The sequence below is a fragment of the Bos indicus genome, chromosome 21 (assembly GCF_029378745.1).
Source record: "Bos indicus isolate NIAB-ARS_2022 breed Sahiwal x Tharparkar chromosome 21, NIAB-ARS_B.indTharparkar_mat_pri_1.0, whole genome shotgun sequence".
Lineage (NCBI taxonomy): Eukaryota > Metazoa > Chordata > Mammalia > Artiodactyla > Bovidae > Bos > Bos indicus.
The window spans coordinates 23,044,841-23,060,725 of record NC_091780.1 but is presented as its reverse complement, the minus strand read 5'-3'; the positions used below and the strand labels follow the sequence as shown (position 1 = coordinate 23,060,725).

The window sequence follows — 15,885 nt, the reverse complement described above, 5'->3', positions numbered from 1 at the left end:
CAGTGCTAGGCGATGGACCCACATGTCCACAAAGAAAGACCTGCACAGAAGCATGCACAGCAGCCTTACCCTTAACAGCCCTCAAATGGAAAGGTCAACACAAAAGGACCATTCCTAAGAGAATGGATAACAGATCGTGGCACATACAATGAAGTACTACCAAGCAATAGGGAAGAACCAACTGCTAACCACCCCCAGCAACGTGGATGGACCTCCAGACGCGAAGACGAGTGAAAGGAGCCATGCTATGTGCATGCTGTGCGACTCCATTTCTGTGAGGCACAAGAAGAGGCCAGATTAACTCGTGCAAGAAATGAGTGGATGCCTCTGTGTGGTGGGACCTGTGCGCGAGTGCAGGCCTGCAGGTGTGTATTTTCTGAATCTATTTTGGGGTGGGTGGTAACAGTCTATACAGGTCAACGGTACAGAACTGTCAAAACTTATTGAACTCAACACTTAATATGAATTATATGTAAATTTCAAGGCAATCAAAAAGAACAAAGGTTAAAACCCAAAAACATTAAAAGAAAAATGTTTAACTCTTCAAAACAGAGAAAGGGACGAAGGAATGCAAAGGATGAAGAGGAGTCACAGTGTGGCAGCGAAGATGGTCTGGGGCACCCGAGTGACCTCTGCTCTGCTCAAGGGCCGTGACAGGGAGGACCATGGTGAAGATGGTGCCAGCAGCTGCCATGACCCCTGCCAGGCACCACACACACTCAGTTAATCCTTACGTTGTCCCCTGTGGACCGCAGAATTATCCCCATCTGATGACGTGGAAATGGAAGAACTCAAGTCCACCCCCAAGGCTGCACAGAAAGTAGATGAAGCTGGGACCTGAACCAAGGTCAAGCTGAGGCCTGCACCCACACACTTCCCTGTACCACCTCTGCCCCCTGCCCCTGCAGCAGAGGGGGGCATCTATTCTTTATTCCCTGACTCCATCAGAAGGGTCAGATGAACCTACTGGCAAAGGAGTCAGGGGCGAGGGAGAAACGCACGCAGACTTCTATAGGGGCCCCCTGCCTGCTGAGCTTGAGGGTGGGGCAGTGACCCAGACAAGATGAGGAAGGGAGCCTCATGTTTCCACGTGCCCACCACTCAGAGGAGCACGTTTTTCTCCTCATCTTTGTCACCTACCTTCATTTGTTCGAGAGGCAACAGTTTTGACATCGAGGGAGCTTTTTCTCCTGTCTTTATGTTTGCCTGACTGATTATCTGTGGAAATAAATGGTAAATTACCTCCATGAAGAGATTTTAACAACATATTAGTAAAATTACCAATATGAAAGCTTTAAAAGACAAAATTTAAGATTTAGAATGCCATTTAGGATGCTGCAAAAATCAACACAGTACACCAAGATGAACTCTCTGAACAACTGGGTTTAAGGGAGACCAACTTTCTCAAAAAATTTTCCACTCACCATAAACGAGGGTCTCAGGCCACAAAAACTGTCAGAAATGAACTCAGGAGAATTTCACCTACTTCTACATAGTTGGGCAAGTGGTGGGAAAATTTTGATCCCCGTCCACCCTTGTCCCAAAGTGAAAAAATCTTTTCTGTGTTTTTTCTACAATACAAGCCCTAAAATGTCCCGGGGGAGACTGTGCCTCTCTTCTGGAGGCAGGACAGGGAGCGCTGGTCTGGGGTCTACTTCTCTGCGCCCACTTCCTGTGGATGGCACCACTGACCCTCCAGCCCAAACAGGAGGGGTCCGACTCCTCTCTCCCCGCAACCCCTCGCCAATCAATGACAAGGCCAAGGTAACCTTCCTTCCTGAGCCCTCCTCGGTGTCACCCGTGGTGCCAGGCCTCTCCACCCTGTCCTCATTTCACAGATGAGGACATTGGGAGCCCCGTGAGATGAGCTCGTCTCTGCCTTCTCCTGGCTTCCTCCCTGGACTCTTGCTTGCATACAGGATCCGGCCCTTGGTACTCCTCTCCACCATCCAGAACCTTCTCCACTTGCTCGCTGGTATGTTCTCCTCTCTGTGGGCACTGGTAATGACCTTGCCAAGGTCGCTGATGACCTCCCTGTTGCTACCTCTGAAGGACTCGAGTCAGTCGTAACCTGACTCGTCTGACTTGTGTACTAGACACCAGTCAGTGCTAGACTGAGCTCGCTTTCTGGAAACTCTGGTCCACACACGTCCACCCTGGCTTTCTCTGTGCCTCCTGCTGTTCCTTCCTGGTCTCCATCACCAAGTCTCCTGTTCCTCAGCACCCTGTTGTTCCCATAGGCTCATCCTCTGCACCCCCTTCTCTTCTCAGACAGCACAGTCTCCTCATTCTTCCCTACAGCCTTTACTCAGTCCCGTGCTGCTACTGTATTCTGGGCCTTTCTCCCGAGCCCCAGACTTCCATCCTCCCCAGTCACTCGTCACTTCCATGCGGACGGCCCTCAGAGCTTCAGAAGAGCTAGCCGTCTTCTCCAGGCCACTCCTCATCCCAGTCACTGGGCAGCATCTACCTGTCCACTCAGCTGGAGGCCAATCGTCCGTGACGCCTCCCTGCCGCTCTCCCTCAAGTGCGCAGGTGTGGTAACTGTCTAGATTCTACCTCCTAAACATCTCTCCCCGCTCCTTCACTGTCCAGGCTCGGACACCTGTCATCGTCCTCTGGGTTACAGGGACAGCCTGCCTCACCGGTCCTACCAGGCCCAACCTTGCCCTCTCCGACCCATTCTCTCCAGACAGTGCTCACTCTTCTGATTAGAACATTTTAATGGTGCTTCACTGTTTTTAGGGTCAGATGTAAATTCCCCAGTGTGGACCCAGGGTCCCTTGTGTCTGAACCTCGTCTCTCCAGCTACCATGAGTTACCTAGGATGTGCTAGGCCACCTCCCAGACCTCTCTGCCGTGGCACTAACTGCTCACCCCCACTTAGGAGGGCGCCCCTCCCCGGCTGCCTTCTCCTCCCTCTCTGCCTTCTCCACCTGGTTAACACTCCGTCCTCTTGGAGATGCAGTTCAGGTATCCTGCCCTCTGGGGAGCCTACCCCTAATGCCTCAGCCCCAGCCCGACCCCACCCCGCCAGGAACCACTGGCTTTACTCTGCAGCTCACTAATTGTGAACGACGTGAAGGCAGAAATGACGTTCCCCGCCCCTTCCTGGGTGACCAGCACTGCCAGCACGTTGCAGATGCTCAACAGACACGCGTCTGCTTCTCCACACATATGCATACACACAAACCAGAGCACCACTAACAAACCACTCCGAGTCCATGGCTCACCTGCTCAACACCCTCAGCACCTTGGAGGTAAAGAGGAACTCCCTGGCAGTCAAGGACAGGAGCAGTGTGCTGGCTGCAGCCAGCCGTTGATCTCTCGCAGTCTTGACCACATGTGAGCTGCATGGGCACAGCTCTCCTGTCTCAGGAAGAGCCTTGACTCCGCTCTTCCACCTCCAACCAGGGACACGGTGCCCACCCAAATGCTCATTACCCCGTCCAGCCACACCTACTCTCAACCACTCAGACTGTGGTGTCTCCTTGCTCTGAGCTCAGAGGAGATCCATGTCCAAACAGCAGGCAAGAAGCTGCGCTGTGACCTCCTGCAGTTCCCTTCTTCTCCCTTTCTGCCACTCAGCAAACATTCGCTGAGCACCTGGGGCAGGTCAGGCTCTACGGCAGGCATGGGGATGTGAAGACGACTGAGGCTGCTGCCTCCAGATGGAGATCCTAATTTCCCCCCAATACCGAAGGACCCTCCACGATCCCACCTCCTTCCCACCTTTTGTACTGGTCGGAACGTCACCCCGCTCTTTCTAGAACACACTCTGCACTCTCCCTCTTCCGTCTAGACCACTTTTCCTCTGCACCCGTCCCCTCCCCTCCAGTCCACCTCTCCCTGTCTGGAACCTGCCTCGTTCCCCTGCCCTCCTCCCCAGTAACGGTCATTTTCGACCACGTGCTGTGTGCCCCTCTGTCCACATGGCCCTCTTCTTTTCAGGTTAAAGCCTGATCACTCCCGGGGCGCCCCGGGGAACTGTCCCAGCACGTGCCTCAGACTGCTAGAGCTGGCCATCTGGGCTTGAGTGCCAGCTGACCGCTTCGTAGCTAGATGTCCGGGAGCAAATCATGGGGCTTTTCATCTCCTTGTCTGTAAAAAGGGAACCTGGTCTGTAAGGTGTCTCCCGCACTTAAGTCCTCCGGAGACAGCCCTGAGGTGAGGCAGGTCTGATGGGGTGTCCCTGCTGAAGACATGTGGTCCGACACCAACACCACTGCCTCTTCAAGCATCAGGCTGACAGACCACACTCCGCTCAACGCACTGCACGGACGTGCACGCACTGGAGGTAAGACCTGCCCAGGACACCTGTCAGAATGCCCACCTGTGCTCAGGACCCAGGAGTCGGGGAGAGAGATGCTGCTACAGCGCTAGGAAAACACAGTCCCACCTACGCACCAGGTGAGCTCATCGGAGGTAGGGCCTGTTTTCAGTTTTTCCAAAGCTCAATGAACCCTAAGGATGAATACAGGGCACCGTACCTGCGTAACTGTCCGTCTGAACACATTCAGCTATCGTCTCCGCCTAGAAATGAATATCAGAAGCCATTAGTTCTGAGTGCCTGGTGACGCAGTAAGGGAAATCTTGCTGGGCCCCTAGGGCCCCCAGGGCCCCTCCTACATACCTTATTGTTGCCATTGCACACTCTGATAATGGACACATAGTGTCTAATTTTTCTGCAAGTAGAAAACAATGCATTATATTCCTCCTGGCCCACAATTCTGGTGGAGAGCTAGCTAGTTTTTCTAAAAGCATCTCTCTTTCACAACACACACAAGGCTTGGAGAGAGCAGTTCTATTGCTTGTGTTCAAGGCTGCCAATAAACAAACAAGAGTCCACATGCATTCCCTGGTGTTTCTGGAGAAGAGAGGCTGACTCTTCAGTAAAAATAACAAAATCCTTCCAAGTCATCACAACATACAATAAAAAAAATACTCAGGTTTCAAAAATATATCCACGTTAGCCAACCAAAAGCCTTTAGTTCTGTCACATGTTTTCATGTTTACAAGCCTTTACTCTGATGCTCGTCTTCGAGTTTCAGCAGCGTCTGCTCTCAACACTCGTGGAAACAGTCACAGGCCCCTCTGGGGTCGAATGTGCGCATCTAGAACCAGGCAGCTGAGGTTCTCTTGCGAGTTGCTGACTCTCCTCACTTATTTACTGTTCTTTCCATTTTTCAGCTTTTCCCCTTGATAATCCAATCCCTACACAGTTAGCCCCCACCCAACGAGGGAAGGACATAAAAAGGCAGAGTCAGAACAGAGAGCGCACACAGAGCCATTTCCCTGAGGCAGTCGCCAGCTGGCAACCAGGTCTGCTGACCAACACGTGAGCCTCATGGGCAGTGTGGGGGTCTGTAGCACGGCTCCACCAAGCGCTGTAACCAGGCCCCGGGCTGAGCCCACCTCTCTCAGCCTCAGCTTCCTCATCTGTCAACCAGAGACGGTCACAGTGCCACCACTGCAGGGCCGTGGTGAGGAGGAGGAGAAGGGACGCCCAGCAGGCCCTGAGCACCTGCCCAGGGAGGGAAGGGCTCCCAGACAGCAGCGTGGTTACAACACTGTCTCCACACCTCCTCCTTGTCTTCATGACCAAGAACATACACTAGGTATGATTTTACATTTTGACTTTTGTATTTATCATAAACATTTTCTCCTGTGATTTAATTCTCTATGATCATCATTCCTAATTGTGGTATATTTTATTGTTGAGTGTTCTGCAATTCACACTCAATTTTCCACTGTTTGTATTATTTAACATAGATTCCGAGACAAACTATGACACTTTTAGGCTCCTGATATATACTGCCTTTTCCAACCTGTGGTCACACCTGTTTCATATGAGTTTCTATAAATGACAGTATTGGAAATACTTTATCTAATTTGATAGTTCTGTGCAGAAATGATACAGAGGCTACCAAAACCAGATGTGTGCATGTGCTCAGTCATGTATGACTCTTTTGAGACCCCATGAACTGTGTAGTTTGCCAGGCTCCTCTGTGCATGGGATTTTCCAGGCAAGAATACTGGAGTGGGTTGCCATTTCCTCCTCCAAGGGATCTTCCCAACCTAGGGATCGAATCTGAGCCTCCTACACTGCAGGCAGATTCTTTACCTGCTAAGCCAGACAGAAAACTTTTAAATATAGAGTCCCAGTGAGTGTTCTTGGCACAAAACTCAGTGAGGTGGCATCGGATTTAAATGCTTTCATCTTTTATGTATGTGCTCACACAGCTTAAGCAGGACTGTTGGAGTCTGGTGGCTCTGGGCTGCCAGCAGGAGGGTCGGGCTGTGACCATGGGGAAGCCACCCTGGAAGGTCACACTTTGGTGGTAACTGACCTGGTTACCAGTCCTTCTTAGAAGTTTCCATGTGCAGTTCTTAGCTTACTTAAGTATTTAAAGCATATGCTGCAATAAGCCAAACATGGTATACTGACTGAAGTACTTGTTTTTTCTACTTACCCTCCCTGTCCAATGACAGGTATTATCTTCACATTTTGTTGTACGTTATCTCCATTTTTCTTCCTGACAGAGTAAATTCCTTGCCATTCCTATAAATGGAATGTGAGCATCATTATACACTGTGTTCCAAACATGAACCTAAGAACATCCTCCACCCCAGGCTCCTGTTCACTCCCAGTGGCCACTAGAGCAATTAGGAGAACAAGATCCAGCTCAGGAGGACAATTCAGCCAGTGACTCTGCTTAGATAGCAGAGTTGCCTGTAAGTTTTCCAGTCAAATGGAAACAAAAAGTATTTACTCAACACAGATCCTATTTCTTAGCAAAAATACAACAGAAGTCAAAGTTTCAGATCCTGAAAATAACGAAGTCCTACCTAGAAAGCTATCATGAAGAGAAAATCTGTAACACTCACAAACTCCTCACCAAGTGCTGACACACAGACGGCCAGTAAGTGGCCTGTTTGGTTTGGCACGTGTCTGTCTGTCTGCGCTCCTCTCAGAATGACACGAGGCCTGCACCTCCCTCTACTCCAGGGCCAGCTCGGCAGCAAGCGGGACGTCTCTGACTACTGGGACAGGCCCTGCGTGGTGGGGTCCACGGCCTGAACAATTCCATCATCGCCATCCAGCTGTCCTACCCGAGGGTGAGCACAGAGCTGGCACATGGTAAACGGTCAAGGACCACTTGGGGCCTTCGTTTACTGACCAGAAAAGCTAGACCAAGGTCAGACCATGGAATCCTGGCGGCCAGGCTGAGGGACCTGAGCGCTCCACGAGGGGGTGACGTCATCGGCGCGACGACCTGGTGAGACCGTCTCCAGCAGCCGTGGGACTGCCTGGGAGTGGGTCCCGGGTCGGGAGGCCTCACTGCGCTCAGCCACTGCTGTCTCGGAGTGTGGGGAGGAGGCCCTGAGCGTGCTCAGCACCAGGCCGTGGACCCAGCCCTGCTGATGGATTTGATAAAGAGGGGACGAAGGGCGAGGGAGAATCCAAAACCACTCCAGGATTCAAAGTCCAAGCAGGTGTGAAGACAGTCAACAAGCAAAGACAGATGAGGACCCAGAGACACTGGGTTTTCTGTCAGTGGGGGATGAGAGAGAATCATCGCTCTACATGTTGGTTCCAAGATGACAGCAGGTGTTGAGACAAACCTTGGAAAAGACCTTCGGGTGAAAACTGGGGAATGGGAGCCATGTATGCAGAGGAGGAAGGATGCGCAACGACACAAGAGCTTTTGAGGGACCAGCAGGGGACAAAGCGCCCTGTAAATCTGGGAGGAAAGGATGGGAGAGGGGAGCTGGAGCGGTGAGTGGGAGACTCCCGGGGGCTGCAGAGGGCACAAGGGGTGAAAAGCCGGGACTCCATGGTTGCCCAGTGGTTAGGACTCTGCACTTCCACTGCTCAGGGTACAATCTGCACAGCGCAGCCAAAAGAAAAAAAATTATAAAAAGCTGAAGGGCTCCCTGTTTGCAATATTTTCCATTTGAACATCACTGGAATTTCTCCTGTGCCCCCAAGAATATCTGGCTGGTTGGACACCTAGAACCTGACACTCCAAAGTCCCCACCCATCATCTGACCTGTGAAGGCTCCAGCCCAGTCCCCAGCACAGGTCTGAACCCTCTCCACGGACCACAGCCCACTGTTTGTCCAGGCTGGCCCCTTCTCAACAACCCCTTCTTCTCCCTGGGAAGACTCCATTAGAAAGGCCATGTATCTTTCTCCTCAAAAAAAAAAAAAAAAAAAAATAACTGCCCAGCTAAGTGGTCTGTCCTGCTTCAGGGCCAGCCAACTAGGAATGACCAACGACGGACACGTGGCAGCTCTCACACTCTCCCCAGGAACTCAAGACCATGCAGAACCAATGCCCTGGCTCCGTTCTGAAATAAAGCAGTTAAGTATAGAGCTTGATAATAGGATAGTATGTCATATTCTCTGCTCACAGCAAACACAGATGTTAGAGAACACGTGTCCTACTGTTGGCGTTTGAGGCCCTTCATACCTAGTGCCCCATGGCATGACTCAGGAGGTGAGACGCTGCCCACAGGGGTCTGGGGGGATCCCTGGGCCTGCAGCTAATCTGCTGGATTCCCCCATCCCACCCCATCTCCACTTGCTCTCCTGAGAGGGAGAGGAGTGCCTCACTGACCCTGCTGCTGCCAGATGGAGGGGTGCGAGAGCCCCTGTATCTGTGTGACACCCCACAGAGCCTTGCGACAGAACCGCAGGCTGACCCCGTGGCTGCCCTGGACCTGGGCACCAGGACTGGGGAGGCCACCATGGGTCTGCATGGCTGCTCTTCTGTGGCTGCCTTTGGAGGACGGCCCCCTCAGCCCAGCAAAGAAACACCAGTGGGCCTGCGTTCCTACGTTCTCTTTGTTTATTACCGCCTCTTTCTCTTTCCAGAGAACCTGCCACTCATTCGGGTAAGAAAATCTTCATCCTTGACAGAAGGAAGAGCTGAAGGAAATCAGGATGCGTGCAGCGCCCACATCAGCTACTCCCCGACGGTGCACCACCTGGCCCTGCAGCTGGCCAGTCCCTTCCCTGTTCTCACTGCAAAGCCACCCCTGAGCGCACAGGACACCCACCCACTCACAGGGTCCTTGGCAGGCCCAAGCCAAGTGGGGCTATGAGCTCTGCACAGCCCTTCTGCCCCTGCTGGTAGCCTGCCCTCGTGGGTGACCAGACAGGCATGGGGCCACGTGCCCCAGGGACAGGGCTTCCATGGGTCTCCAATGGCCGGCAGGACAGCAGCTCACAAATTTCTCAAATGTTTTAAAAAATCATATTCACTGTCCCAACTCCTAAAAGTTAAAAAGAGCCCAGCAGAAAAGCCTGAGAATGACTATGGAAAGCAGTGGCCTTTTCCTTCCTGGCATGTTTTAAAAGCTAATACCAGTGAGGCGCTGACAGAAGCCATGGTTCAGAGAGAGAAACAACCTCCAGCTGGAGCCCGCCTCTCTGTCTGTCCTCAGTACCGTGGAACTGCGACTTCTCCTGTCACAGTTTATCTGTCTGTTCTGTGTCCTGGAATGTATTCTCTGAGCAGTTTTTCTTTGCTCGTCTTTCTATACGGGAATTCCGCACAGTGCCTGACATTCAAAAAATGCTGACCAAGTGAACAAGGCCCAGAGAACTGATGGGCTCAGCTGTGTTCTGAGAACGTGTGGATTCACTGGCCATCCTTTACCCTGACCGCTGGAAATATCCATCACTGACAAGATTAATTATTAGAAAGATCAACTTACTTATTACAAAAATGAAAACAATGACTTTATGTGTCAAAGTTACTCTTCCTGGCTGGGCAGGTTGTATGTACTTTCCTAGCCTCAGTTTCCTCATCTGCAAAGTGGGCACAATAGGGATAACACCACCTACAGTTCCCCAGGCCTGAGGTCCCCCAGCTTTGGCAGTACTCAGTGAGTGCTCAACCTCCTTCCACCCCTCTCTGTTTGTGGAAGGGACCAGGGTGCCACTCTCTTACTCACCTTGCATGAATTTATAGTATCAAGCAAATCAGCCTTTTTTTCGTTTATAGGCACTTCTGCTATCTCCTTCCCTATTAATTCACCTGACTGATAGCCCATTGTCGTTTCGAACGCTGGATTTGCATACTGGGAGGGTGGGGAGACAAAAGAAAAAATCAAGTGAATTAAAAGAAATGTTGTAAAGAGGACAATCAAAGGTGTTCAACCTAAACCATCATACTTTCCCCCCAGAAAGCCAGGAGCCTGGCGCTCACTATGACGGTTCTCAAGCTACAAGAGCACAAGCCCAGGAAAAGCCTGGAGTCTGGAGAAGCCTCTGCTCTAGTGATGCTGGGCTGGGCTTGCTGCCCCGTCCTCCTGAGGCCCAGGGAGGGCGGTCGGCTCGCTCCCACTTAAATGCCCTTGGAGGAAAGGCACATGGAGACAGCTGGGGCTGCTGCACAAAGGCTGTTGGGATTTCGATACTGAAAGAAAGCACTGTCTGGGAGTCTGACCCACCCAGCCCCTACTTCCAAAAGTCACTTAGCTCCTCCCAGGTTTCAGTCTGCACACCTGTTTAATGGGGATGAAACATTTATTTAGCCTCTTTCACATGATGCAAATGAAAAATGAGTTTGGAAAGCAGGCTGTGACAGAGGAAGTGTTTACAAATATAAGGCTTTACGGTTAAGTTTCAAATAGGACTGTAAGAGTACAAGAAAATGCCTGTGAAAGCTGTGTGTGTGCTAATAAAAATAACAAATAATGATGATGATAAACAACAGCCATGCTGTTTAAGGTCTGTTTTCCTTGCTAGGCACCACAGCAAGCAAGTTATACACATTAACTCATTTCAGTCCTCAGAACATCCTTACGAAAGGCAGGTGGTTGTCAGCATTAATATTATTCCCATTTGTACAGACGAGAGAGCAGATTCAGACAGATTGAGTAACCTGCCCGAGGATGCTCAGCTCGGGAGAGGCCGAGAATAATGGAACGCAGGCCTGACTGACACCAAGCCTGTGCTCTCAACCACCGGCCAGTGTCATGTCTCAGGGCCCTGACTCCTGAATGTGGACATCATCAGACTCTTTACCAAGAAAGTCACAGTTACAGTGAAGAACTGCAGTGCTCATTACTAAAATCAAGGTGGGGGTCACTCTCAGACACAAGGAACATTCCCCTGGCACAACTCCCTCTTTTGCTGTCATCTAGAACACGTGTTATCTGTTTGCTGTTATCTGAAAGCCATGTGACCCTCTTTTACTTTTTAATTTTATTGAAGCCTAGTTGATTTACAATATTGCTTTCACTGTACAACAAAGGGACTCAGTTATACATACACATATATCTATTCCTTTTCAGATTCTTTTCCCATATAGGTCATTACAAAACACTGAGTAGAGTTCCCGGTGCTGTACTATAGGTCCTGTTGCTTATCTATTTTTTTAAAGGTTATTTCCTTTTACTGTGGACCATTTTTAAATGAAAGCTATATTATCTTAAGTCACTTATATGAAGCCACTTTGCTAATAATTTGTTAAGTAGCTACTAGATTATTTTTGAAATTTTGAGTAGTGTCCAGTAAATTTCTATAGTTTCTATAGTAAACTACCATCATAAACAGTTAAGAAAGGAAAGCGCACACAGCCCTTATGGGCAGGGCCTCTCCTTGTTGCAACAGTCTCTCCCCACCCAGCTCCAAAGTCCTGGATAAAAGCCCCTCCTCACGTAATAAACAAGCAAAAAGGAGAGAAAAAGTAAACGCCAGTGCCATATGTCTACAGAATACTTTCCAGCACATTAAGTAATTATTAGAAAGAAACTTTTCTTACCCCAGAGGGAATTTATCTTAGACTTTGTATTTTACAGATTTTGTTCTGATAAACCTCTAAGGAAAAACCGGTCCCTTGAACTTCAAAGAGAGAAAGAAAAAAAAAAAAAAAAAAATACCAAAGGGGTTCAACCCTAAAAATGCACACAAACCAGAAATGCAGGACAAACTTCCAAAATAACAAACCTGGATAATGTGGTCTTCACTTGTAATTTCAATTGCTTCTTGACTTTTCTCTAATGCAGCGAACATTGAATTACAAGCCCTTTATGGGTAGAAAAGAAAAAGGACTGATTAATATAAATATTATAAAATGAATTATAGTCTTAGGATACTACATTAACTTACTTGAGTTCTTTGATTATAAAGGTAACTGATGCTAACTTGAGAAAAAGAAGGGGGGAAGATTAAAAAGCAGAAGGAAGAAATAAACGCCTCCTGCAACCCCGCCACTTGGGATCACGACTCTGCACAACCTGGTGCTCTTCTCTCCATTCCAAGGACAGGTGGGCCGGGGGAGCCCACACAAGGGTCAGAGCACAGCCCTTCACTGGCTGTGGGACGTGACTCAACCTCCCTGGGTGTCTCCCTTCTCACCACGTGCAGAGTCCTCATGAGGACTCAAAGAGAAAGCAGACTCAAGTTTTGGCAGAAAAGAGGCGGCCCATCGTTTGCAGCTGCCACCTTCAACAAATTCTTTTCACAAAACAGATCACCAGGATCACTGGCTTTGTTCCCTGCTTCTACTTAGCCTTATATTGTGAGCATTCTCCCTGTCCTTGGTGGTTGAAAACATTTTTGAGTTACACAGGTAACAACGGTTTTTTTTTTAATTAGAAAATGAAAATAAATGAAATACTACATCATACCCACTAGGATGGCTATAATCAAAGACAGTGTTGGTAAGGAACCCTCATACACTGCTGGTAGGAATGTAAAATGATACAGCTGCTTTGGAAAACAGTCTGGCAGTTCCACAAGCTGTTAAGCACAGAGTAACCAATTTTACTCCTAGGTAGGTACCCTACAGAAAAGAAAACATACATCCACAGAAAAACTTACAGCCCATAAGTGGAAACAACCCTAATGTCCATCAACTTATGAATGGATGAATAAAATGTGATGTGTCCACACAATGGAATACCATTCAGATATAAAAGGAAACACAGTCCTCACGTGTGCCATAATATGGATGAATCTTAAAAAACATTATGCTAAGTTAAAAGAAGCCAGTCACAAAAGGGCCACATATTGCGTGATTCTATTTTAATGAAATGTCCAGAATAGGCAAATCTATATATACGGAGAAATTAGATTAGTGGTTATCTAGGGCCGGAGGTCATGGAAATGTTCTAAAACTGTGGCGGTGGTTGCACAACTCTGTGAATATACTCAAAGCCACTGAACGGGGCACTTCAAATGGGTGAATTGTATAGAACGTGAATTATATCTCAATGCTAATGCTGCTGCTAAGTCGCTTCAGTCATGTCCGACTCTGTGCGACCCCATAGATAGCAGCCCACCAGGCTCCCCTGTCCCTGGGATTCTCCAGGCAAGAACACTGGAGTGGGTTGCCATTTCCTTCTCCAATGCACGAAAGTGAAAAGTGAAAGTGAAATCGCTCAGTTATGTTCAACTCTTAGTGACCCTGTGTACTGCAGCCTACCAGGCTCCTCCGTCCATGGGATTTTCCAGGCAAGAGTACTGGAGTGGGGTGCCATTACCTTCTCCTTATACAGATTTATATCTCAATAAATCTGTTTAAAAATAAATGAGATTAAATCATCTGAAATCCCAACACCTACACAAATCAATTGGTGTTCTAGGCAATTTCTTATATAAATATACATGCAACATATATATATATTTATAAAAATATAATCATACCCTACAGTTTTATAATCTTGTCCCACTGAAAAAATATATTAATATGTTTCCATATCATTAATTAGTTCCTTATCATCACTTTTAATAACATATGTAATATTCTAAAGTTATATAATAATTCATTCAAACAAATTTTCCATTACTACACATTTAGGTTGCTTTCAGCTTTTTTTTCTTTTTTTTGCATATGCCTCAGATGATGAAAAAAAGAATGCAACTGTCTACTTCTTCATAAAATTCATAATTGTTCATATAGTGCTGTTACATTATTCCTGGTATTACTAAGCTATCTAGGTAAATAAGACAAAACAGCTTAGCCAATAAAAACTAGTCCTTCTTTCTTGGCATATATGTGAATTAGCCCAATAAAGCTATTATTTAAAAAAACAAGAATGAAAAATAAGAAGTTTCTACCTCTGATATAGCAAGCTAGGAGGAGATGGATCTGTGAGAAGCCCTACTGGGTTTTATCACGTTTTTAAATTTTTGCTGATCTGGTAAATAAAAAATGGTTAATCATTTTAATTTCTTTGGTTACTACTGAAGCTGAACATTTTTTTCATGTTCACTGGCCATTAATAACTCTTATAAACTGCTTGTTTATGACATGTCCTTTGTAATTTTTTTTCCATTTTATTATTTTTATTACTATTTTTTAAATTTTATTTTATTTTTAAACTTTACAATATTGTATTAGTTTTGCCAAATATCGAAATGAATCCGCCACAAGTATACATGTGTAATTTTTTTATACTGGGTGTTTCTATCTTTAAACTGATTCATCAAAGCTCTTTACATATTTAGGATATTAATCTGTCTGTCCTGAACGTTATGAATGTATTTTTCCTAGTTTGCTATTTGTCTAAATTTTTAACATTATGTGGGCTTCCCAGGTGGTGCCAGAGGTAAAGAACCCAGCTGCCAATGCAGGAGATGCAAGAGATGTGGGTTCAATCCCTGGGTCAGGAAAATCCCCTGGAGGAGGAAATGGCAACCTACTCCAGGTTTCTTGCCTGGGAAGTCTCATGGACAGAGGAGCCTGGTGTTAAGGTATTTTTACCATCTGAGCCACCAGGGCTTCCCAGGTGGAGGTAGTGGTAAAGAATCTACCTGCTAATGCAGGAGACACAAGAGATGTGGGTTCAATCACTGGATCATTTGATCCCTGAGTTGTAAAGATCCCATGGAGGAGGAAATGGCAACCTGCTCCAGGTTTCTTGCCTGGAGAATCCCATGGACAGACAAGCCTGGCAGGCCACAGTCCATAGGGTTACAAAGCGTCAGACACGAAAGAAGCAACTTAACACACAAGGTGTTTTCACTGGGACAAGCTTAACATTTTTATCTTGCCTAATCTGCTTCTCTTCCTTTATGCAATCTTTTTAACACCACACTGGGTTTACCAAGGCTTCATTATCCAACGACATATGTTCACTTACACTTTTAGTACTTTTGTGGCCCTACTTTTTAACATGATGCACACTGCAGTTTATTTTGGAACTGGGTGTGAGATTGGGATATAACTTAATTTTCTTTCCACATAGTTAATAAATTGTCACAATTCTGTTCACTGGAAAAATTTACCCTTTCCTGTGTGGATTTGAACTGCCATGGTGAACATATATACTTATGTTCTCAGTTCTTAAATACACTCATGCTCGTTTCTAGACTTTACATTTCTAGGTTACTGATCTAGCAGTAACACAGAGATGCTTGTGACACATAGCTTTTTAGTGTGCTTTAGTATCTCAGATGAAGTCTCTCTCTATGGCCCTCAATTCTCAGCCCCACACCCGCCCCTTCCCTGTCCTATCATCCTATCTCCCTGCACAGCAGACCTCTCCCTCTGGCTGTCAGCTGGCACACCAGAGACAAAACACAGCATGAGGAGAGACGGTGAGTGCAGCTCTGAGGCTGTGGGTTACAGCCAGAGGATGACCTTTGTCCTGTGCCACGTGTGAGAGCTGGGACGAAAGGCAGTTAACCTCCCTGGGTATCGGTTTCTGCCAACAATAAGCTCCATGGCTCACAGCGGGACTGTGGCAGCCAAGCTGTGGAAGACCCAGGAGTAAGGAAAGGGGCAGGCTCAAGGCCAGCCATCCATCTCAAGCTACCCTGAAGAGTTTAGCAACAAAAAGGAGCTCTTTTGTAGACCTCACCAGCCCTGAAACATCTCTGCTCACAGCACTTCTCTGCTACCTCACGCTTCATTTCGTTTCG

The 15,885-nt window shown here is 47.6% G+C and overlaps 1 protein-coding gene across 3 annotated transcripts in view; it reads right to left on the bottom strand.

Annotated features, from left to right (window-relative positions):
• PDE8A (phosphodiesterase 8A) overlaps positions 1-15,885 on the bottom strand; it is a 147,427-nt gene that overhangs the window by 25,524 nt on the left and 106,018 nt on the right. For all 3 annotated transcript variants that reach the window (XM_070775182.1, XM_070775181.1, XM_019983568.2), the window contains 6 exons: positions 11,965-12,043; positions 9,966-10,091; positions 6,474-6,562; positions 4,634-4,685; positions 4,491-4,533; positions 1,141-1,218 (listed from right to left, as the gene is read on the bottom strand). In XM_070775182.1, coding sequence (XP_070631283.1) covers positions 1,141-1,218; positions 4,491-4,533; positions 4,634-4,685; positions 6,474-6,562; positions 9,966-10,091; positions 11,965-12,043 — 467 coding nt within the window. The remainder of the gene's footprint in view (positions 1-1,140; positions 1,219-4,490; positions 4,534-4,633; positions 4,686-6,473; positions 6,563-9,965; positions 10,092-11,964; positions 12,044-15,885) is intronic.